Consider the following 26,270-nt stretch of genomic DNA (forward strand, 5'->3'; position numbering starts at 1 on the left):
TATACTTTTGACTTGTTGACTGAAATTTGGAGTAGCTAATCTAATGACTAATCCAAGATTAAAAATCAAATAATGAAAATCTGAAAGGAAACAGAAAATGTTGGAAACACTAAATAGTTCAAGGGAGCATCTGGGAATAGGAAACAGAGTTGCTGATCCTTCGCCACAAAACAAATTTTACGGGTTTTTAATACTGAATTATATTTAAAATGTATCAAATCATAACTATAGCAAATCTTTAAATTGAAAGTGTTTGTGTTGTCTGAAAAGATATTCATCAAATTCACCATACGGTTCTTGTTTCAGAGCTTGCGCCTTAAACCAAAACCGATGACTCCAAACAGTCAAATGTTGAGATTTTCGCCATCAATATTTAATAGCACAAGATAAATGCAGACATTATATTAGCGAGTGATTTCCAAATGAAACAAATAGAGCTCTGTAATAACAGAATGGCATTTAATCCAAATGTAATATTTGCCCCAGTTATCTATGTCAAACATCTGGCATGTAATCAATCAAATCCAAAATCAGATCTAAGCAGAACATTAAACTGCTACAGGCCTTTCCAGCTCTTTAACCAAGATTATCGGAGAAATAAAGAGCTTCTTATTTATTAATATCTTATGTAAGACAAAATTCCGTCACACCATTATTGGTGGCCATGCACATTTTTCATTTTTCTCTTCTCCAATATTTTTCTTCAAAACAAGCCATCTCCTTTTACTGAAGGTAGACACAAAAAGTCTGAAGGGTCTCAACCCAAAACGTCACCCATTCCTTCTCTCCAGTGATGCTGCCTGTCCCGCTGAGTTGCACCAGCTTTTTTGTGTCTATCTTTGGTTTAAACCAGCATCTGCAGTTCCTTCCTACACATCTCCTTTTACCTCTTGATATAAACTTGATTTTGATTGGTCAATTGTTGAATTTTAGCTGAAAGCACTTTCAATGAAATACTGTAAGAAGTAACTGCAGATGCTGGTTTAGACTGAAGATAGACACAAAAAACTGGAATAACTAATGGGTAACGTTTCTTCTTGAAGAAGGGTCTCGACCCGAAACATCACTCATTCCTTCTCTCCAGAGATGCTGCCTGTCCCACTGAGTTACTCCAGCTTTTTGTGTTTATGTTCTATGAAATACTTGTATTTTTGACTGGGTCAGATAAGAGGAAAAAATAAATATGAAACAAAGCTGTCACATGCATTGGCTGATGCAAAACAAAGATTATGGTTGCTGCATATTCCTGACTGAGTTGATGCTCTGCCATCAAAATAAGGTTAGTTAGATCTTTGGAAACATAAATAGGTCAACATCCCTGTCCTTGCCGTGTATAGCTGGAAGGGAAATAGACCTTTCTTGTTCCAAAATGACAAGAATCTGGTACAGTGGGATCATGATTGGCTTCCAAGTGAATGATTTACAAAATGTGCAGTAGTTTAATTTGGGGAATACCTGCTAGAAGACTGTGTTTCACCTAGGTCCACGGATACATTGTTTGGAATATTAGTAGTACCAAGGAGAATAATCAAAGAACGTGAATGCTGAGCCTATTGCCAGTCATTATTGAATAGCATTAAATCTATAACTTGAATTGTTTGTATATTTTGAGTGGCCTTTCATTCAAAATTCAATGTCAACTAGAATGCGATTGTTCATCTATGCACAAATCAAACATAAAATTTAAATGCAATATGACTATTTACCACTGTCTATAACGATTTTTCAAATTATGCCTCTGTGGGCAAAATTTTACACTATGCAATTTCACTTCCTCAGGGGGGAATTTTTGAAAGAATTTAAAATAAATGGACAATGAAACTTGTTAAATTGATTAATTTTATAATGTTGGCTTGTCCAAGCATAAATAGACTTGCTTCGTCAGCAACTAGCAAACATTTTTCTGTGACTATTTCCTTCAGATTTGTGTCTGTATAAATAAAATCCAGCTCATTTTTATCTTTTATGTTTTTTGTTGCCATCCCTACCAAGATTAGTTAACACAGCAGAAATCCAAGAATAAAATGAGAGACTTATCTGATTTGAATGGTACAGACTACCCCAACCTTATCAAAAACCTGCATTCAAGGGAGTAGGGAAATAAAGGATGAAACGATGCACAGAGAAAATGATTTTTTGTTAGGTCAGTATTTTTTATTACCTCCTTCAGCTGCTGTGTGATGGAAGCAAGATGGTCATTTTCGGACTGGGCATTGGTGAGCACATTTTTCATCTGTTTCAGATCGGTCTGTAGCTCCAGAATCTTGGCCACATAATACGCTTCTTTGGAAGCAGACTCTTGAATCAATGACTCCTCACGACTCTCTCCATCAGCTGCCACCTTTTTCTGGTTACTATAAGCCTGACCAAAAGCCTAAAAGAAGAAATAAAACACAAGGTAATGATCTTAGGAGCTGATAAACATAACTAAACATCATATACATCTAACTAACCACACCGTGTATAAGACAGGCTAATTAAAAACAATCTCCAGAATTATGACCACATTTGAATCCATGGACAAACAATTTCAGCTTTATGACATTAATAGATTTCTGCAGTAAAATATATTCAAGGCTACCAATGTCCTGTTAATTTACTAAGCTTTCGTTATTTTAAACTGATGATAGGGAGAAGCACAAACACAATACATCACGTGGCATTATTGCCATTATTCAGAGATTCAGAATTTCTGAAACACAAGTGGTCCAGAATTATGTATGAAAAATAGAATGAACACAATTAAACTATTACTCACTGGGTTGGGCTTCCTCCAATGGCAGACTGAGGCCCAGCACAAATTGGAAGAACAGTACCTCATATTTCACTTGGGCAACTCACACCCCAGCGGTATGAACATTGACTTCTCTAACTTCAAGCAACCCTTGACTTTCCCTCTCTCCATCCTCTCTGCCATTCCAGTTCTCCAACCAGTCCTACTGTCTCTGACTACATTTTATCTCCGTTTGCTTTGTTTTTTCCTTCTCCCAACTAACAATCTATTCGACATTTTCTTGGAACTCATTCCCCTTTGTCCTGTTTTCACACTTTACACTTCCTTATTTATGTACCACCCCTGACATCAGTCTGAAGAAGGGTCTCGACCCAAAATGTCACCCATTCCTTCTCTCCAGAGATGCTGCCTGTCCCTCTGAGTTACTCCAGCATTTTGTCTTTCAACTATTACTCATCTTTATTCCTCCTGCTGCTGTATTTAATTTGACCTTCAAACCCCATCTGGATCCTTCAGAAACAAAAATATTAAATTGTCTTATACTCAAAAAGGTTGCTAAGGAACTAAACATCTAAGCAAATGGATCATTAATCTAATATAAATGCACTCAGTCTGCAATTCCAGGAAATAAAACTAAATGTTGTGTTGCATTTGTATTTCAGTTACTTTCCACACTGCTTCAAAGGTGAAAAAGAAAAAAATGCATTCTCAAATTGTGATCAATGAAGCAAGATACATCTCAGCAAAAAATAGAGAAAAATTGGTAACTACAGAGGCATCTCATTTCAGTCAGTCACTGGAAAAGTCATCCAAGGGCCCTTCACAACAGCCACTTCTCAGTGGTTGAACAGTTGCTTCAGTGTGAAAATTGAGGCACAGCAAACAGCAGCACTGCTGCTTTACATCAGCAACATTAAAACCTTTGCCTCCATCAATCAAGAGAAATCTGTAAAACATCCTCCTCAAATCCATCTGCCCACAGCAATTCATCCGTTTTTCTTTTGCTTCATGATGGTGCCAAGCTATGATATTAACAGCAGGGCCAATAAGTGACTTTGGTATTCCGACTGCGCATGCCCAGTTCATAGGTCACTAGCTATAAAATCTCGGCAACGGTAGTGCTGTACTGTGTGCAGGCTTGCGTTTCGTCTGTGGTCAGGGTGCTCTTGTTGCTGCTGGGCCGCCCCCATCCCTGTCCGGAGGTGGCCCTGGGTTGGCTGGGCGGCCCCGGACTTGCAGCCGTTGGCTCCAGCTCGGCTCGGCCACCACCCTCCACGTCCACCCCCCTCCCCTCAGTCTAACACCGAGATCCTGCTGAAGATGGGCAGCCACCGGCTGGATGAAGTGGCAGCGGGTACCGTAGGGGCAGAGCGCAGCATGGCCAGGCCGTGGGCGAACTGGCATTGTCGCCGCAGTGGTCCATCGAGGAGCGGGGTTGGGCTGGAGTTGGCGCTGGCTGTGGGTGCATGCTGGCGGTGGGCCTGGGGGGGCGGTGTCCCGTCGGCCCGGACGTCTCCAGTCGCACCTCGAACGGGGATGGGACACTCGAGTGGGGGGGAAGAACCGGGGACGGTCCAGTGGCGGTTCGGCAGCACTTGTGGCTGTGGGGACACGGGTTCGATCCTGGCTGCAAACGGGGCGCGGTTCTGCGGATGAGAGCTGGTCCAGTCATCCCCCAAATGCCCCCCCCCACCAGTCTCTTGAGCGGCGCTAAGCTGTTTTGTGTAAACATGGCTTTATTTCCTCCGTATTTTTGATCTTTCATTATTCTAGGTAAGGAAATACTGTTTTAAAACTATTGGTGGTAGACAAAAATGCTGGAGAAACCTAGCGGGCGAGGCAGCATCTATGGAGCAAAGGAAATGGGCATTGTTTCGGGTCGAGATCCTTCTTTCGACTCAAGCGGGGTTTTAAAACAATAGACAATATACAATAGGTGCATATTCAAGTCAGCACCCCCATTCAATGCGATCATGGCTGATCATCCCCAATCAATACCCCGTTCCTGCCTTCTCCCCATATCCCCTGACTCCGCTACTTTTAAGAGCCCTCTCTAGCTCTCTCTTGAAAGCATCCAGAGAACCTGCCTCCTCCGCCCTCTGAGGCAGAGAATTCCACAGACTCACAACTCTTTGTGAGAAAAAGTGTTTCCTCGTCTCCGTTCTAAATGGCTTACCCCTTATTCTTAAACTGTGGCCCCTGTTTTGGACTCCCCCAACATCAGGAACATGTTTCCTGCCACTAGCGTGTCCAAACCCTTAACATTATTATATATTTCAATAAGATCCATTCTCATTCTTCCAAACTCCAGTGTGTACAAGCCCAGCCGCTCCATTCTCTCAGCATATGACAGTCCCGCCATCCCTGGAATTAACCTTGTAAACTTACGCTGCACTCTCTCAATAGCAAGAATGTCCTTCCTCAAATTAGGGGACCAAAACTGCACACAATACTCCAGGTTTGGTCTCACTAGGGCTCTGTACAGCTGCAGAAGGACCTCTTTGCTCTTATACTCGACTCCTCTTGTTATAAGGGCCAACATGCCATTTGCTTTCTATTAATTAGTTGCATTTATTTTGCTTTTGTACAAATCTGCGATGTTTAAGGAGTTTATAACTTTCAATAGACTTTAAGGAGTTCTTTGTACTGATTTCAATTGCTGCAGCAAGAGCTGCAAGTTCAGCTTTTCTTCCTGTTTTTATTGATTCATACTTCCATGAGTGAGCGAGATCGCGAGGATAAATGACACAAATTTTATAATTTTGTTTTCTTGAGAGCGAATGAAATTAAATGTATGATATCTATAACTTTCAATAGACTTTAAGGAGTTCTTTGTACTGATTTCAATTACTGCAGCAAGAGCTGCAAGTTCAGCTTTTCTTCCTGTTTTTTTTAAAAACCCACTCTCCGCTAAAATAATCTTCAAAGCATCGACTTTCCATGACAAAATCTTCCAGCTTCATATCTTGGTACTTTGAATCAGCCATGACAAATAGAAGCTTAAAAAAAGACAAAAAAAAGTATACTCACTGTATCTATAGCACTGAGATCCATTTACCAGTATAGCTGACAACCTTTGACAAATCCCATGATCCCTTGCGTTTTTCAGAATACCGAACTCGATTATAACAGTGAATGATGTCAAACAGAGCTGAGTCACTGCCCAATGTGGTAAAAGTGCACATTGTCAGATTTTAATAAAGGCCATTTTTATACATTTTGGTTTCACCATGTAGAAATTACACCAGTGTCTATACATAGTTCCCCCATTTCAGGGCAGTGCTCACCAGTGCTCTCTTTCTTCTTAATGATGATCCAAACAGTTGATTTTGGTAAGCCTGCGGTCTGGCTGATGTCTCTAACAGTTTTATTCGTGTTTCTCAGTTTCATAATGGATTCTTTGACTTTCATTGGCACAACTTTGGTCCTCATATTGATAAACAGCAATAAAAGTTTCCAAAGATGATGGAAAGACTGGAGGAAAGACTAGGTGCTGAGAGCTCTCTTCTATCTGCATTAAGGAGCCAATTAAACAACCCATGCAATTACAAACACTTGTGAAGCCATGTTACCAAACATTATGGTGCCCTGAAATGGGGAGACAATGTATAAACACAGCTGTAATTTCTATATGGTGAAACCAAAATATATAAAATGGCCTTTAATAAAATCTGACAATGTGCACTTTAACCACATGATATTTTTTCTATTACATATCTCAAATTGTGGATTACAGAGGCAAATAAATAATGGGTCTTTGTAACAAACATTATGGAGGGCACTGTTTAATGGTATGCGCGTCAAATCAAGGCTTTCAAAAGAGAACTGAAAAGCCACATGAAGAGAGAAAAAATAGGGCCACGGGGAAAAAAATGAGAAATAGAAGTGACTGAATTATTCTGAGAGCCAGATGCCTACAGCAATATTTGCGTGACCTTTATCTGTGCTATAATGATATTCTGATTTTTAATTCACTCACCATCCAAATCATGGAAAATATATTGTCATATGGGCAAACTACAATATCCATAACATTCTAAATTAGAGAGAAACCAATAATTAAGAGGGGGAGAAATGTTAATGAAACTAAGAGCTTTTTTTAAAAGACTGATAACTGCAAAGTTACCACAGTAATACCTATTCAATAGATCCTTTAATCGATGACTATAAAACATTTCTTTCATCTTGAATTCAAACTCTCACAATGCAAAACAGGAAAAACATAGGAAGTGGAAGATCTTTTTTTACAATTATGACTCATAGGATGTTGCATTTAACGAGGGGGGAAAAAGACAAACTACATGGAGGTCATAATACAGAAATAGATGGTTGAACACAACTTAGCATTAAAGTTCCAGCGTTGAAATATTAACTATACTTCAAAGTACTTAATTGGATGCAGACCACGTTGGGACTTCCCATTATTATTTTTACTCATGTTTTATGTCTTTTAATTTATTGTTGTATTTTTGCGCTTTATGTGAGCTGTTATGTTATGTTCTGTTATGTTGTCTGTTTATGACGTCTTGTTTATTCCACTGTACAGCACTTTGTTCAACATTGGTTGTCTTAAAGTGCTTAACAAATAAAGTTGGATTGGATTGGATTATCCCATAACCCATTATCTGTCATTTTATCAGTTTATTTATTAATGTGTTTTGTAGTCAATGCCTATTATGTTCTGTGTGCTGAAGCAAAGCAAGAGTTTCACTGTCCTATCAGGGACAGATGACAATAAACTTGAACTTGACTTCAAAAGCCATGAAAGATGATATATAAATACCTGCTCACTCGAGCCGTCTCCTCCCATCCCCCAGCCCTCTGGTTCCTCCTCCTTTTTTCCCCTTCCTTCTCCCTGCTACCCCCTATCAGTCTGAAGAAGGGTTTCGCCCCGATACGTTACCTATTTCCTTCACTCCATAGATGCTGCTGCACCCGCTGAGTTTCTCCAGCATTTTTGTGTACCTTCAATTTTCCAGCATCTGCAGTTCCTTCTTGAACGTATAAATACCTGTGTTACTTTTTTGCATTATGTACTCGCCATATTGTGCTCTGAAGTTATTTTTACCTCAGCAGCCACAGGAGAAAGTTGAGGATGCAAGTCATTGCATATTTTACTCTAACCCGCTACATCACAAAATCGGCATTTTATCCCACAGCATAAAACAAGAGCTCAAAAAATACAAATAGCAACTACATGATAGCAACGAACTGAACCAAAAACAAATTAGTTGTCCATTTGCCTCACCAAATATTTTGCATATTTACTAAGGAGGCTACTATCCTTTATAACAATCACGCTGTAAATGCATGATCATAGACGACATCCACATGATCACAGACAATTTCCAGAGTTCAATAGGTAAGTAGTGAAGAAAACCACTGATCAGGATTAGAAATTACTAATCAAACTAGGCTAAGGGCATCCATCAAGCCATTAATAAGCATTAATAATCACTAATCAGATTTTAATACTCCTGTTTAAGCAATGTTTCTTGTTCCCCCTACCCACCCTATAGTTTCCTACAAAATTAAGCATAATAAGTAAAGCCGCCTAACCAAAACCATTGCCTATCCACCTGCCCCCGTTCATCCTGAAAGCAAACTCTATTGACCCAGCTGATTCAACACGCCCAATGGATCTTGCAAAACTAAATTGCTCTCTCAATACCACCTCCCACATCAATCTATATTTATATAGCAACTCAAGGTGGTAAATTTGAGGAACTTCACAGAAGAGACTAACAAACAATATCCCACACTAAGGTACTTAAGATGATGAGGGAAGCGAAAAAAGAACCTCAGTCAAAAATATTTTAAGGAATCTGGGAGATAAGCAGAGAAAAAGGGGGGATGTTTAGGGAGCAAATTACAGTTTATGATTTAGACAGTTGTCAGTTAAGAAGCAATCAAAATCTTGGAAGCTGCCGGGGCAGACGACTCTTCCAGTCTGAGCAGATGAGACTCGACCGGCGAGACCGACATCGGTCAGAGCCATAGTGGTGGGTGATTCCATTGTCCGAGATACGACAGGAGATTCTGTGGCAGCAGGCGAGCAATGGGGACTATGGAGGCAAGAGGGAGGAGCTGGACAAAGTTGACTGGAAAGAGACCCTAGCATGGATGACAGTGAAACAACAATTTCTGGGAATAATACAGAAGGTGCAGGACCAGTTCATTCCAAAGAGGAAGAAAGATTCTGAGGAGAGTAAGTGGCGACGGTGTCTAATAAGGGAAGTCAAAAACAGTATAAAAATAAAAGAGAAGTATAACTTAGCAAAGATGAGCGGGAAGCCAGAGGATCGGAAAACCTTTAAAGAGCAACAGAAGATAACTAAACAGGCAACACGTTGAGAAATTATGAGCTTCTTTAGGCATGTGAAGAGGAAAAAAATAGTTAAAGGTGAGTCCTTTGATGAAAGAAACAGGTGAATTTATTGTGGGGAACAAGGAAATGGCAGACAAATTGAACAGGTACTTTGAATCTGTCTTCACTGAGGACACAAACAATCTCCCAGATGCACTAGTGGCCAGAGGACCTTGGGTGACGGAGGAACTGAAGGAAATTCACATTAGGCAGGAAATTGTGTTGGGTATACTGATGGGACTGAAGGCTGATAAATCCCCAGGGCCCGATGGTCTGACAATAGACAATAGGTGCAGGAGTAGGCCATTCAATGTGATCATGGCTGATCATCCCCAATCAGTACCCCGTTCCTGCCTTCTCCCCATATCCCATGACTCCGCTATTTTTAAGAGCCCTATCTAGCTCTCTCTTGAAAGCACCCAGAGAAACTGCCTCCACCATCCTCCGAGGCAGAGAATTCCACAGACTCACCACTCCCTGTGAGAAAAAGTGTTTCCTCGTCTCCGTTCTAAATGGCTTACCACTTATTCTTAAACTGTGGCCCCTGGTTCTGGATTCCCCAACATCGGGAACATGTTTCCTGCTTCTAGCGTGTCCAAGCCCTTAACAATCTTATACGTTTCAATGATATCCCCTCATCCTTCTAAACTCCAGAGTGTACAAGCCCAGCTGCTCCATTCTCTCCGCATATGGCAGTCCCACCATCCGGGTCTGCATCCCAGGGTAATTAAGGAGGTGGCTCTAGAAATCATGGACGTATTGGTAATCATTTTCCAATGTTCTATAGACTCAGGATCGGTTCCTGTGAATTGGAGGGTAGCTAATGTTATCCCACTTTTTAAAAAAGGAGGGAGAGAGAAAACAGGGAATTATAGTTCAGTTAGCCTGACATCGGTGGTGCGGAAGATGCTGAAATCAAGTGTAAAAGATGAAATAGCGGCATATTTGAATAGCAGTAACATGATCGGTCTGAGTCAGCACAGATTTACGAAGGGGAAATCATGCTTGACTAATATTCTGGAATGTTTTGAGGATGTAACTAGGAAAATGAACAAGGGAGAGCCAGTGGATGTAGTGTACCTGGACTTTCATAAAGCCTTTGATAAGGTTAGTGGGCAAAATTAGAGCACAGGGTATTGGGGGGTAAGATATTGACATGGATAGAAAATTGATTGGCAGACAGGAAACAAAGAGTAGGGATTAATGGGTCCCTTTCAGAATGGCAGGCAGTACAGTAGCTATTTACAATATACATTAATGATTTAGATGAAGGGATTAATCAATAATGTTTTATTATTAATGTTTAATGTGTCATTCCTAACTGTCACTGTATGTCATGTCACTTGCGGGCGGAGCACCAAGGCATATGCCTTGTATGGGAATACATGGCCAATAAACTTGTTCATTCATTAAAACTAACATTAGCAAATTTGCAGATGACACAAAGCTGGGTGGACGTGTGAACTGTGAGAAGGATGCTTGCAGTCAGACTTGGACAGGTTGGGTGAGGTGGCAGATAGTTTAATGTGGATAAATGTGAGGTTATCCACCTTGGTGGCAAGAACAGGAAGGCAGATTTTTATCTAAATGGTTCTAATTAGGAAAAGTGGTTGTACAACAAGATCTGGGTGTCTTTGTACATCAGTCACGGAAAGTTAGCATGCAGGTACAGCAGGCAGTGAAGAAAGCTAATGGCACGTTAGCCTTCATAACAAGAGAAGTTGAGTATAGGGGCAAATAGGTCCTTCTACAGTTGTATAGGGCCCTAGTGAGACCACAGCAAGAGTAATGTGTGCAGTTTTGGTCTCCAAATTTGAGGAAGGACATTCTTGCTATTGAGGGAGTGCAGCGTAGGTTCACCAGGTTAATTCCCGGGATGGCGGGACTGTCACATGCTGAGAGAATGGAGCAGCTGAGCTTGTATATACTGGAATATAGAAGGATGAGAGAGGATCTTATTGAAGCATATAAGATTATTAAGGGATTGGACACGTTAGAGGCAGGAAACATGTTCCTGATGTTGGGGTAGTCCAGAACCAGGGGCCACAGTTTAAGAATAAGGGGGAGGCCATTTAGAACAGAGATGAGAAAAAAACGTTTTCACTCAGAGAGTTGTGCATCTGTGGAATTATCTGCCTCAGAAGGCAGTGGAGGCCGATTTGCTGAATGCTTTCAAGAGAGTTAGATAGAGCTCTTAAAGATAGTGGAGTCAAGGGATATGGGGAGAAGGCAGGAACGGGGTACTGATTGTGGATGATCAGCCATGATCACAGTGAATGGCAGTGCTGGCTCGAAAGGCCGAATGGCCTATTCCTGCACCTATTGTCTATAATACAAAAAAAAACAGCCATATCGTGGAAAGTTTCAGATAGCAGGAAGATATACTAATCAAGTCAGCTGGGCAGTAAAAAAGGCAAATAGAATTTAATTTAATTGAATTTAACACTCAGCAGGTCAGGCAGCACCTATGGAAATAGATGGCATTTCAAGTCTCAGACCCTTGATCATAAATGAAAGATCCTGGACATTAAACTATAATTGTTTCACTGATGCTGAAAATGCACAGCAGGTTAGGCAGTGTTCTTGGTTTCAATCTAATGGGAACACACAATAAATGGAAAGATAATAAGTGGTGTGGAAAACCCTGGGGAGGCAGCACAATGAGTTGGAAAAGGTGGTTAAAAGGTGTACAATACCACTTTGCAAAAGGTTAAACTATGGCTTGATGGACTGGGTGGGGGGGAAGAGGGGGAAGAAAGAAAGGGAAATATCATTTCCTGAAGTCCCTACATTGGGTAAACTCCCTGCACCTAATCCTACCAACTGTCTCAACACCACCCACATTTCTCCATCCACACATGCTGAAATTTCCATCTCAACGCAGGCAGACATTTTCTCCAGCCATCTTTACTACCCTATCTCTGAGAAGGTAATTAGGATCGGCAATCCTATTAATATGTTTAAATTACACAGCCTCTACAGGCAAGCGATGCTCCGTGGAAGAAGAACTGCTTCGACTGTTTGAACTTTCACTGGTCAGTGAATCTAAATTAATATCATTTAAGGAGCTGCTGTCTGGAGCCCAGCATCAAGCTATATCCCAGCTTTAGCTTAATCCCAACTCAAGGACACGACAAAGGCAGAAAATAATTCCAAAATATTAAATTCAAATTAAATACGAGGCAATATTATTTGATATTATGCATGAAGCAGCTGAGGAAATATTGAATTAAGTGCAGCGTGAAAAACAGGATTTAGATAGACACAAAATGCTGGAGTAACTGTACATCGTCAAGACCAAGCCCAGACTCGCTGATCGTCTTGCTGAACACCTCCGCCCAGTCCGCCTTAACCTACCTGATCTCCCGGTTGCTCAGCACTTTAACTCCCCCTCCCATTCCCAATCCGACCTTTCTGTCCTGGACATCCTCCATTGTCAGAGAGAGGCCGAACACAAATTGGAGGAACAGCACCTCATATTTCACTTGGGTAGCTTACCCCAGCAGTATGAACATTGACTTCTCTAACTTCAAAGAGCTCTTGCTTTCCCTCTCTCCATCCCTTCCCCCTTCCCACCAGTCTTACTGTTTCCGACTACATTCTATCTCTGTCCCGCCCACTCCCCTGACATCAGTCTGAAGAAAGGTCTCGACACGAAACGTCACCCATTCCTTCTCTCCAGCGATGCTGCCTGAGTTACTCCAGCATCTTGCGTCTACCTTCGATTTAAACCAGCATCTGTAGTTATTTCCTAAAGATTTAGATCATGTTTTATACAACTATATATATATTTTTTAAAACAAGCAGTTTAAACGAGCACAAGAATCAAAAATGAACAAAAAAAATGCAGTGGAAAAAATGCAGTGGAAAATATTGAAGTTTTTTTTGCTGGGCTCCTTGCCAATATTGTATACAAGTTCTTTGAAGTTGCAGAAAAAAAGCACTAAACTGCAAAGCAAAGATCTTAAATGTTAGGGGTTATCCATTTTATAACATATTGCATAGTGAGGCCCTGGTATTTATGGGCATTGCTTTAGGCTACAAGATTTAATCATAGTTCATTACAATACAGAAGGCCGGGGTGGGCAATCCAACAATTCCATGCTGTCTCCCTTATTCCCGGTGAAGTGCTTCATACACATTCCCATTAACACCATCATCATTCTCCTACTTCCTTGCCACACTTACAGTGGCTAATTAATGCAATAACCACTTTTTGGGATGTTTAAAGAATCCAATGCATCAGGGGAAACCCACACAGGGAGAATGTGCAAACCCCACCCAGAGCTAGAAATTAGACAGTTACAATACACTACAATACTGTGCTGTCCTCTTATTAACCAACACACTTAGGGATAGCAGAGTTAAGGGTTATGGAGAGAAGGCAGGAACGAGGGTACTGATTGTGGATGATCAGCCATGATCACATTGAATGGCGGTGCTGGCTCGAAGGGCCTATTCCTGCACCTATTGTCTATTACTGTCACATGGATGAATGTCAATCAGATAAAGATGAGAACGCTAGCTCTGTTAATGTTGTCTACTACTATCAGTATCCCATCCCTGTTGTATAGTATAGTAGTATAGTATATCTTTATTGTCATTATCCTGAGTACTCATACCCAGAGGAAACAAAAAAACGTTGCTCAACCAGTGTCCATTCAGTGTGCAGTAAAAAATAAATAGAAATAAAAATACATATATCATGAACAAATTAAACACTCTACTAAACATCAACAGGCGTTCCGATCGGCAGCAGCATGACAGTGGCTCTGCTGCAGTGTGTCCAGGTTGGTGGTTGGTGCGTGATACTTTGGCAGGGGGCAAAGTCCGTTTATCAGTCTTATAGCCTGCGGGAAGAAGCTGAGGAGCATCCTGCTGGTTTTGCAGCTAATGCTCCTGTACTTCTTCCCAGATGGCAGGATGGAGAATATGTGATGCGATGGGTGGTAGGGTCTTTGATGATGGAGATGGCTCTGCTGATACATCTCTTCCTGTATATGTCCAGCAGGAAAGGGAGTGGAGCACCAATAATCCTGTTGGCGGTCTTCACAATCCTGTCTAGTTGGTGCCGTTCGTACCAAAGATCCTATAGCAGAGCAAGATAGGCTACTCCTGCTAAATGCAATGGACTGACGTGTAGTACGCTATGGAGGGGATCATGGGCATTTTTCCACGCCCATTTTAGCAACCTGAGCCTACCTAACCCGACCCGACTCGCACTGTAATCAATGTTGCGGGGCAACAGTTTGTGTGGGTCAGATTCATAAATCTGTCAGTTCAAACTTCTTGTCAAGAATAAAATTTGATTCTGGTAATTGTCTTTTTTAATGTTTTTTAAATCATTTCTTTTTAAATGGCTCACAAGCAGTGTTTGAGTTGATTTTGTAGTAACCGGAACCGACCCGACTCGCAGGGTGATTGACAGGGGGGGGACTTTTTGTGCGTGATATAGGGTTAGATTCATAATTCTGTTAGTTCATAATTCTGTTCATTCTTGTTAAAGAATAAAATGTTTATAAACACACATACATGAAAATTATATAAATGTATATAACACACACAATTATATTTCTTCTAATCCAATAATGAAAAATTATTTCAGACTAGACAAGGGACATTAAATAAGAAACATTGTAAATAAGAAACATTGTAAACCTCCCTGCAACTTCACACACACTAGGCCTTATCCCCCCCCCCGGCACTCTCTCGCCTGCCCCCTTACTACAATGTCCCCCCCCTCCTATGCCCCTCTCCCCGCTGCCCCGGGCCCCGCACTCTCTCTCCCCGCTGCCCCGGGCCCCGCACTCCTTCTCCCCGCTGCCCCGGGCCCCGCACTCTCTCTCCCCGCTGCCCCGCACTCTCTCTCCCCCGCTGCCCCGGACCCCACACTCCCTCTCCCCGCTGCCCTGCACTCTCTCTCCTCGCTGCCCCGCACTCTCTCTCCTCGCTGCCCCGGTCCCCGCACTCCTTCTCCCCGCTGCCCCACACTCTCTCTCCCCGCTGCCCCGGGCCCCGCACTCCTTCTCCCCGCTGCCCCGGGCCCCGCACTCCTTCTCCCCGCTGCAGATCCAATCTTTGGCCGGAAGCAAGAAGGCGGGAGCAAGAAAGCGGAGCAAGATGGCGGACCAAGATGGCGGAGTCAGGTTGCTAAAATATGTCCTATAATCACCCATGAATCCGCCCATGAGCGTACCTCACGTTTGCGTGAGAGTACCTGCTGTAGATTTGGGAGGAACAACAGCAGCAACAGATTAGCAAGAGATACGACTGATTGGCTCTAGCCCAAGTGTGAGGAGAGGGGTGGAAACAGTTGAAAACTGAGGAATTTGCTCTGTAAATTGGTAAATCAGGCAATTTATCAGTCAATTTAAGCAGGACAGCTCTTTGCGAGCGGCAGTGAGTGAGCGGCCTAGTGAGGGAAGTGCCCTGTGAGAAAAGTGTGAGTCTTTGGCTCGAGAGTCTTGGCGGAGAGGAGAGGAGACCACGCAATACGCTTGAGAGGTAGAGACCAAAGAAGGAGATGTCAGGCAAGCTGATTCAGTGCGATGCTTGCAGTATGTGGGAGGTCAAGGACACCGCTGGTGCCTCTGGCTGCTACAAATGCGAAAAGTGCATCCAGGTAGAACTCCTGAAGGGCCGTGTTGGGGAACTGGAGAAGCAAGTGGATGACCTCCGGTTCGTAAGAGAAACGGAGTCGTTCCTAGACAAGTCCTACAGTACGATTGTTACACCTAAGGTACTGGAAGAGAGAAGGTGGGAGACAGTGAGAAAGGGAGGGAAGCATGGAATGCCAACGTCCCCGGGTGGTGTACCTCTTGTACTCAGGTTCATCCGCTTAGACTGGATTCCATGTTCCTCAGCCACACGTTCAGGTCCCGTATCTCCCTGTTCATTGGCTATATTTAAGAGGGAGTTAGATGTGGCCCTTGTGGCTAAGGGGATCAGGGGGTATGGAGAGAAGGCAGGTACGGGATACTGAGTTGGATGATCAGCCATGATCATATTGAATGGCGGTGCAGGCTCGAAGGGCCGAATGGCCTACTCCTGCATCTAATTTCTATGTTTCTATTTCTATGTTTAACCCATCTTGCTCTGCTATAGGATCTTTGGTTCGTACGCCTTGCAGTTCCCGAACCAGGAAGTGATGCCGTAGGTTAATGTGCTCTCGATTGTCCCCCTATAAAAGGTTTGTAGGTGTGTAGTGGGGAGACCTGCTTTCCGTAGTCTTCGGAGAGGGTGTAGTCGCTGCTGGGCTCTCTTGACCAGTGCTGTGGTGTTGGTCGTGGACGTCAGGTCATCTGACAGGTGGAGTCCTAGGAACATCACGCTGCTGACCCTTTCCACATCAGCTCCATCGATGTGCAGAGGTGTATGGTGTTGTTTTCCCGCCCTCCTGAAGTCAACCACCATCTCCTTAGTTTTTCCCACATTGAGAATGAGGTTGTGGGATTTGCACCATCCTGTGAGCAGCTCCACCTCCATCTTGTACGCCGACTCATCATTGTCACTGATGAGATCCACCACTGTTGTGTCATCAGCGAACTTGTTGATGAAGTTGTTGTTGAGTCTAGCAGTACAGTCGTGTGTAAGCAGACTAAACAGCAGGGGGCTTAGGACACAGCCTTGGGGCGAGCCAGTGCTCACGGCTATGGTTTTTGATGTCCTACTGCCCACCCTGACTGTCTGTTGCCGTTATGATAGAAAGTTCAGGACCCAGTTACATGTGCCAGCATCAACCCCCAATAGCTCCAACTTCTCCACCAGCTGCTGCGGAATGATGCCTACTGAGTTGTCTATTACAACTCGGTATCCCATCCCTGCCTTCTCTCCATACCCCCTGATCCCTTTAGCCACAAGGGCCACATCTAACTCCCTCTTAAATATAGCCAATGAACTGGCCTCAACTACCTTCTGTGGCCGAGAATTCCACAGATCTGCACCTGTATGCCTACTTTCAATGACTGGTGTACCATGACACCCAGGTCTCGTTGCATCTCCCCTTTTCCTAATCGGCCACCATTCAGATTACCACTGCGGAGATAGATGAAAATTATGAACCATTTTAGTGCTCCTTGCAAACTAAGGAATTTTCTGGTTATTGAGGGTTTTGGTATGCATCTTTCAACTACATTTTGCATGAGATTAAGAACATTAATCTACAAAGTGAAACAAAAAGTTTAATCCCCAAGGAATTTCAACTGTGAACGTGCATAACAGCACAGCTGCAAGGTAGAGGCCATTATAAGCAAACTCTCAATCAGTCCATTGGAACTTCTACACTTTCAAATGATATACCCATAATTTGCATGTTTATTGCCAGTCCCCAAGAATCAATTATTTGCTTCACAACTGGACAGATGTGACTGCGGGCAATCCAGGTCAAACAAAATCTAAACTGTTTAAGAAGGAACTGCAGATGCTGGAAAATCGAAGGTGCACAAAAAAGCTGGAGAAACTCAGCGGGTGCAGCAGCATCTATGGAGCGAAGGAAATAGGCAACGTTTCGGGCCGAAACCCTTCTTCAGTCTGACACAGTCTGTGTAAAATCTAAACTGTGTTTTACACAGAGGAATGCTGTGACAGATGAGATTTATGAACGGACTCACATCTCTGCATCCGAGGTATTCCAATACTGTTGGTCTTCTTTCACATTACTTTCCAAATCAACCCCAAAGGCTCTTTGTATCAAAGCAAAAATAAAAATCCTTGAGGAAATAACGCAAAAAAATCTAAACTGCAAATAGTGGAACAAAAATAATCTTCTGCATTTACTTAAAAATACCAACATCCATTACTGTATCAAAATCCAAGAAAAATTTAATCTTTTGTCCCATGAGAATTTTGCAGGCTTCCAATACCAAAGAGAAAGCTCAGTTGGATTCCCAGTAACACGGGATATGCGATGGTGTCTGTACTAGAAACTGCTTTAATCAATCTTTAATAAGCAAGTCAAAGCAACATATCAAGTTTCACTTATCCAAGATTCATATTCACCCATATATTTTGTGATCATAACTTTCTAGCTACCAATTGTACTTTGCAAAGTCATGCAAGAAATTTAGTCAGGAGAGTGAACATTTCAAACTGTAGATATTTGATTAGGGTTAACCAATTTAAATCAGACAGATAGACAAATGGAGGAAAGCACGAGTGCAAGTTGAACACCCCTTTATGCGACTTTAACATTCTATTACCATTCTGAAGAACGCTGCCAGTACTGCAACTCAAATTCGACTATTGGTGTGGACATTATTCCAAATTTTGAACCCTTTTAGTGGAATGATAATTCATCCTTTTTATTGGAGAATTAATAAAGGATTAAGCTCTAATTCAGTCCCTTTGTAATTAAAAGTTGAAGTTAATTGTGGGAACAATTGGCAGAGATACATGCTCGAAGCTGAAAAGGTTTACAAAAGGCAGCCCGTTTGGCAGAACTACAGTACAATATAATACAATACAATACATCCAATATTATGAACGCACCAGCTGAGGGTTACCACCCATCAGACAGCTGATTTTCTTTCTCCTCCCCCACAGTTGACTATCGCATAAGGCATGATCATGCTGGCAAGACAGCAATTATTCAGCTTCATGTTGTGGAAATGCAGCTGCTACCTGTTTTGCATGTCCAACACCAAGCATACAAAAAGCTGCATTCATCAGTACGCAGATCAGAACCAAGCTCTGTTCAATCGACATGCAGTCATTTTCAGTACATTGTAGATTTTAATCTAGATATTTTACTTTGAAATTCATATGTACTCAAAATTCTTACATATCAATACAGAGATTTAATTTGCAATCGCCTAGCAAGACATTTGATAACAGAACACATGAACAATTATGAAGTTAAAAGGTAAAGTAAAAACAAAAGATTGAAAAGCATTGTGCATACATAACATTTAACTTAAATCATAAAATATAAAAGATTTGTTAATATATTGGAATCCATATCCAAGTACCACATCTTTATTCAGAAGTGTTATTGGTGACCATGGAACTACCAGAACGTCCAAAGAAAATCTACTATACCTCAGAGAAGTAAAATCTGACATCCTTGTCTGGGGTCGTGCAATTCCAGACCCACATCTACATAATCTATATTAACTGCAAACTTCAATGGCAATATCTCCCGTCCATTTTTAACAGAAAATAAATGTTGTGCTAGTGACATCCACATCCCTTTTTCTTTCAAATTCTCAACCACACAGACAAATAATCTAGATAAAACTGCAGGTGGTGCAAATCTGAAAACATAGAAAATGCCAGAAATACTTCACCTGTAGGGTCAATTGCCCGAAACCTTTGTTTCTTCTCCTGACCAGCTGTTTAAGTTTTCAAGCTCGATTCAAATAATGAATGCCTTATTTTTTTATAGAACAGCAACTCAAAAGGTCAAAGCTCTATAAGATCTATTGTCATCCAAAGTAGTTCTGCCAGTGACTTCATGTGACATAAGTGATTCATTTTATGATTAAACTTAAGAGAACAACCAAAATTCTAAATCTTAGGTGCAATATTTATAGCATATTTTACTTGGAATTTCTACTAATTATTTAATAATACATTTTTGAAAGATATTCCAATAGCACAACAAATTATAAAAGTCGGTGTTTATTCGTTCTTCAGTACAGCTCCCTACTCCTAACATGGGGCACGGGCGTTGCCCGACCTTATATATTCCCCGGGGAGCCCCGTGACCTGCACCTCCCGTCACCATGACACTCGACTCTCCCTCCAGAGCCGAGGGTTCGTACTGCGCGTGGCTTAGCACCACATCGGTGACATTTCTGGTCAAGACCCTTCATCAGAATGCTGAATAGCTGCAGGATAGCCCCTTTTATGTTATTTTACTTAGTTCCATTTTAGACTCCAAACTTCACATAACAAATGTAATGCAAATATTTTATATATATATATATATATATATATTGAAAATTTATAAAACTACTCCAAAGCGAAGTTTACACTATGGAAGTAATTTTCACTATTCGAGAATAAGAAACTAACTTTGTTATGTCTCCCAATCCACAAAGCACCATCCTGAAAACAGTACTGAAATGATGCGATCCACTTCATGGAAAATAGGCCTATTGTGGAGTATCTCAATGTGACATCCTCTGCTCTTCTTTTCATCTCTCCATCTCCGGTAGGCGGCGCGACTCTCGTCAGCAGCGGCCTCTGCAGCCCGTCCGCGTTTTTATTATTTTTTTGTCTATGTTTATATGTAGTTTTTGTTAATTTTTTGTTGGGGGTGTGTGTGTGGGGGGGGTGGGGGTGGGGTGGGAGGGAGGTGGTAACTTTTAAATCTCTCCCTGCATGGGAGACCCGACCTTTTCTTGTCGGGTCTCCGTTGTCGTTGGGGCTGCAATGAGGAGCGGCCTCCAACAGAAGAAGACCGGGGACTCTGGTGCCGACTCACCTCACCTCACCGTCGCGGAGCTGGCCGAGTCCAGAGCGGGTGGAGCGGTGGTGGAGCTCTGCTGCTGCTGATTCGGAGGCTGCAACTGCGGGTCTGCGGACGGCGGCACCGGGAGCCCGCGGGTCCCTGGAGGGAGACCGCTTTTCAGGGCTCCTGCAACGGCGACTTCTCCCGCCCGAGTTGCGGGGTCGAAGAGCTCCTGGAGCGGGGCCTAACATCACCGCCCCGCGCGGCTTGGAATGGCCGCGGGACTCTGCGAGCGCACGCCGGGGGCTCCAACATCAAGACCCGGGTGTGCGACCTTGCACCACCCGGCGTGGCTTTAATGGCCGCGGGCCAATCGCCATCGCCAGCAGGGGGCTTTGACTTTGACTCTGACATCGGGGGGGGGAAAGAGGGCAGTGGAGAGATAAGTTTTTTTTGGCCTTCCATCACAGCAATGTGATGGATGTTTATGTAAAATTTAAATTATGTTGTGTCTGGGGTCTATTTGTTTGTAATGTATGGCTGCAGAAACGGCATTTCGTTTGGACCTCAAGGGGTCCAAATGACAATTAAATTGACTCTTGACTTGACTCTTGACATCCAGTCCTACTTAGTCAACCACCACACTTGTTAAACTGCATTCCATTCCAATCCATTATCTTAAAATTCTCATCTTCAAATTACCCCAAGTTATATCTCTAATCTCCTTCAAGAATTCTGTAATCTTCTAATTCTGGCTTCTTGGGCATTCCTCAATCCCTAGCCCCCATCCAATATTTGTGATTATGCCTCTAGCTATACATTTAGATTTCAAACTCGGGATTTCTTCCACAAATCTGTGCCTCTGAATTTCTCCTTAAAATGTATTACTTTAAACAAATGCTTTCTTCTCCCAACTGAAGCACATGAGATATAACCGCACATTACAGGCATTGCACAAATGTAAATCATTGCAAAAGTAATGAAATATATTTCTACAGTGAAATAACACATCACTCCTTTCATTTGAAAGCCAACAAAATCCTTCTGAGCAACTAATATTTTACCTCTGTAACTGTCCAAGAATCCAGGACTCCCAACTATAATTAGTTCAAGAGATTCCATCTTCAGCTGTCAGAACAAGTGACCTCCATTAATGGACCCCCCACCCCATGGATTCCTGGGATGGGATGTAATGTTCTACAGATTTCCCAGCATTTAGATTGGGAATTTGCCCACTGAACAACTCATCCAGCTGACCCATGCATTTTAATAAAACAAAAAAACTCAAAATTGTATTTTGATTTAAATTTTGTCTTTTTATGCGCTCCCGTTTAACTGCTAAACAATGAAGTGTTAACAATATTGTTGAACGCATCTGAACATCAGAGACCTTCACAAACAATCAATTTCCTGTATAATCCTGCGAAGAATGGAGGGACATGGAACTGCAGATGCGGGTTCACTACATGCAGGCAGATGGGATTATTTTAAATTGGCATCAAGGTCAGCACAGACATCAGGAGCAAACGGACCTGTTCATGTGTTGTACACTTCCCTGTCACTGATATCCCACAAGAGCATAGCATAACTAGCTGTCAAAGAAAGTGGGCAGGTCTTGACAGCTTCAACCATGACTTGGTGCCTTCCATAACCACAGGGGAGCCCAGGAAATCACTTCAAGTGCGTGCAAGCTTCAAAGACAGACACCTAGCAAGCTATTTTTTTTTAAAAATCTGAGCAATGAGACAAAATAAAATTATCAGAAGTTAAAAGAAATCAGAGCAAAAGAGCTTACAACTTCTTATATATCTTGAAAACAAATTCCTTTACAATTTACTGAACCTGGCAAACTCCAGAATCTGGCAAAGAAGCTTTACAAGAGTTATGTGTTCTCCAGCTGAATCATCCTCTTCTGCTTGGCATTTTGTTTAAATTTAAACAATGTATTCCAAGCATCTATTATGCAGTATAAACCAAAATATTGGAATTACCAGGCACAAACTAGCATTGCATAATGTACTCAAACATTTTCCTGTATAAGTACTAAACACGATTTGTACTGAATTAATGAGGCGACAGAGACATTTGTGTTATTCGTTTTCATTGGCCACACAGATATGTTTTTATATTATTCAACCTGATAATACATCGCCACTGTTGACAGTTGGATATAGAACAGTACTTTGAATGGCTAATTATTTCAGGACTAAGCCCAGCCTCTACTTACTTTTTTAATAATTTGTAACTGTTAATGAAAGTAAACAAAGTAATTGGAGTGGAATACCACAGTTAAAAACGTGCTGGGGAAAGAGGACGCATTTAATCCTTTTGTCACTTTAATGGGAGAGAAAGGGATTTCCAACATGTCCGTTACAAAAATATTGCTATTTCTTCCCATGAAGAGTTAGCAACTACAATAATCCCATATACTCCCTATTATTATCGTTATATGGGAAGAGTACAAACCCATGGATTGATTAAAATAAATCAACTAGTCTTATGGAGTGCCATTTTTTAGACATATTTTTTGATGAAAATATTAGCAACCCAAAATATTTATCTATTTCTTGGAGATCTTCTGTCAGAAACTTCAACTCTGCCTGCCAAGTAAATCATGTATTCTATTTGCAAACTTTAATAAAATCAACAAATGTTGATGCAAACATGTCGCAAAATATTGCATTGCCTCAAAATATAACTTGCATTATAAATTTCCGACTTCAAACAGACAACTTAGCAACACAAAATGTTGATAGCTCCCTTTTTATTACCAGAAAAATGTATAAACTTGATTATTCATTTAATCAGCAATTTTCTTTATTTTCAAAGTTAAAACATTTCAAATATTGTAAATATAAAAGTATACGAAATGAATAACAAAATTATCGCGTTTGCTCGCTGAATTTCATCAAAAGTAAGGCATTATTAATTTACTTTTGATGAAATTCAGCGAGCAAACGCAATAATTCCCGATATTTTGGATCTTTAAATCTCCACGGCAAATGTCTGCTGTTCACTTCCGCTGTGTTCCACCTTCAGTTCCCTCTTGTAATTACCTTACTTTCTATCTTTTTTTTTGCCTGAAAATTTAGGTCGCTGTGCTTCACGGTCACCCCGACTAGCACAGAAAATTTCAGCTCAAAAATCGGCCATTTTCCATGTTTTTAACGGGTGGGAAAGTGCGTGTTTCCCCATTCACTAACATGTACCGATGTGACATATGTCCTCCAGTTAAAATTTTCGGTCACGTGAGGGGGGATCTACGCTCATTTGACATTTGGTGAAATCACTCTATAGGCCCTTCTGAGTCAGCACTGCCATTCAATATGATCGTGGCTGATCACCCAAAATCAGTACCCCATTCCTGCTTTCTCCCCATATTCCATTATCCCTTAGAGCTATATCTAACTCTCTCTTGAATACATCGCTGAATACATCTAATCCAGGCAGCAACCTCTTCTGCACCATCTCTAAAACCTCCACATTCTTCCTGTAATGGGGTGGCTAGAACGTTACGCAATACTCCAAACGTGGCCTAACTAAGGCCCTATAAAGTTGTATCATGACTTACTGACTCTTATACTCAATGGCCTTCTTTACCACTATCTACACATGTAGCCACTTTCAGGGAGCTATGGACCAAAATCCCTCAGCTGTTTGGGGACTTGCCATTAACTGTATGCTTTCCCCTTACATTTGACCTCCCAAGGTTTGTCAAAGGTCATTCATCATCATCAAAACATCATCTGTTTTTCAAAAAAAAAGAAAGTGCTGAAGTACAAGGAGGCAGATTTTTATCTGAATGGTGTCAGATTAGGAAAAGGGGTGATGCAATGAGACCTGGATGTCGTGTATACCAGTAACTGAACATAAACATGCAGATACAGCAGGCCGTGAAGAAAGCTAATGGCATGTTGGCCTTCATAGCGAGAGGATGCGAGTATAGGAGCAAGGATGTCCTACTGCAGTTGTACAGGACCTTGGTGATCAGTCATGATTGATTTTGGACGATCAGCCATGATCATATTGAATGGCTCGAAGGGACAAATGGCCTACTTCTGCACCTATTTTCTATGTTTCTAAAATGCACATTTCAAGTGTATTGTTTAAAATTATTTAATTTAGGACAGAGCAGACAATGCAAAGAGATTTCCCTGTTTTGCAGATAGTTCTCCAATTCAAATGTGTTTACTTCTTCCAAGATAAAAATGAAACCGGATAATCAGTTCAAAGCAAAACAGATAAATCTGTTTATTGCAGAATACAACAGTGCTACGTTGACATACTAAGTGTGGCAATAGGGTCAGTCCAAACCCATGATTTTCCTAAATTAATCCAACATGCTTGACGCAGGAGCCAGAAAGAGCGCAATGTTTTCTCGAGTGGAAGTCAAGATGAGTCATAGCATTCAAGAATTTCCAAATGGCTAATCACAGCATGGCTGCAGAATGTATTGTCTGCCTTCATCTGGATATTTTGTACAACGATACATTATACCCATCGCACAATAATAGTTATGTTTTTTGTTTTACTATGTCAAGTGTTAAAATAGAAATTCAGCATTGCGTGTGGATAAATTCCCGACAAAGCACTTTCCTCAACAAACTCAAGTCAACGGATATGTACTGCCAACATTTTTTGAACAGGAGGAGGGGTGTAGATATGGCAGTTGTTCGTCATCTCGCAATGGCAGACAGGAGGGGTTGTGTCTCCCGGGGATATGGTGGCGGATCCCAGATGGAGATCAAAGGAATGAAAGGCAAAGTACAGTACAAATGCCCCCACCCCAGTTGTAGCAGGGGATTGAATGATGTGGGCTGTTAGCGAGCTGTGGATTGTGGGCGCCCGTTAGTGGGTGGACACCAGACCTGGCTAGATCAGATCAATGCATTCCTATTTGTGTAGGAAGGATCTGCAGATGCTGGTTTATACCGAAAAGCTGGAGTAACTCAGTGGGACAAGCAGCATCTCTGGAGAGAAGGAACGGGTGACGTTTCGGGTCGAGACCCTTCTCCTATTTGAAATGTGTGCGTTAAATGCCAATGACTCTTTGTTCCTGCGGAGAAGCCTCACCTCCCGCAGTTGCTCCAGCTCCTGGCGGACCGTCTCGTACTCGCTCTCCAGCTCGTCATACTGCAGCTTGAGCGTCTGCTTCTCCTCCAGCACCACCAGTCCGTACTCGGCCGCCTGCATCTTCTCCTCTGTCGTCTCGCTCAACTCGCGGTTCAGCCGCTCCACCTCAGTGCGGAGCTGCTGCTCGCCCTCCATGCTGGCCGGCCCGCCTGCCTTCCTTCCTTCGTGCTCAGCGGGGTCGGGCTCGGGCTCCGGGGGCCGCCGACACCCGCCTCGGCCAGCGCCGCCCTCCGCCCGCCTCACTCAGGGCGCCGCCCGGCCAGCCGCCTCATAGCGCCGCTCGCCCTCCACCATGGCCGCTCGGAGCTCAGCTCTGCTCTGCTCTGGCCCACGTCAGGCGGCGGCGGTGGAGGAGGAGGAGACACAATGGAGGAGGAAGGGGCTGGATGAGGAACGACGCCCCTTCTAGCGGCGCGCTTCCCCTGCTCGTGCCCGCGCCTCAGCTGCTGCCCGCGCTCCTGCTCGTGCTCGTGCCCGCGCCTCAGCTGCTGCCCGCCAGCCCACTGCGCTGATTGACAGCTCCTGGGCAGGCGCTGACGTCATCGCATTGGCTTGCAGCAAGGAGCCGGCGGGAGGGGCGGGGCCTGCTGGGGGCGGGGCAAGGTGGTAATGGGGCGGGGCCTGGGCGCGGGCGCGCGCATCAA

The 26,270-nt window shown here is 42.6% G+C and overlaps 1 protein-coding gene across 2 annotated transcripts in view; it reads right to left on the reverse strand.

The window, feature by feature from the left end:
* Window positions 1-26,036, reverse strand: part of LOC129704434 (protein bicaudal D homolog 2-like) — a 46,600-nt gene extending 20,564 nt beyond the window's left edge. For both annotated transcript variants that reach the window (XM_055647498.1, XM_055647499.1), the window contains exons 1-2: window positions 25,567-26,036; window positions 2,162-2,374 (exon numbers count right to left, since the gene is read on the reverse strand). In XM_055647498.1, the coding sequence (XP_055503473.1) occupies window positions 2,162-2,374; window positions 25,567-25,761 (408 nt within the window). In that variant the 5' untranslated portion in view covers window positions 25,762-26,036. The remainder of the gene's footprint in view (window positions 1-2,161; window positions 2,375-25,566) is intronic.
* Between the last annotated feature and the right edge of the window lie 234 nt (window positions 26,037-26,270).

This window comes from Leucoraja erinacea, chromosome 16, assembly GCF_028641065.1.
Source record: "Leucoraja erinacea ecotype New England chromosome 16, Leri_hhj_1, whole genome shotgun sequence".
NCBI classification, from domain to species: domain Eukaryota; kingdom Metazoa; phylum Chordata; class Chondrichthyes; order Rajiformes; family Rajidae; genus Leucoraja; species Leucoraja erinaceus.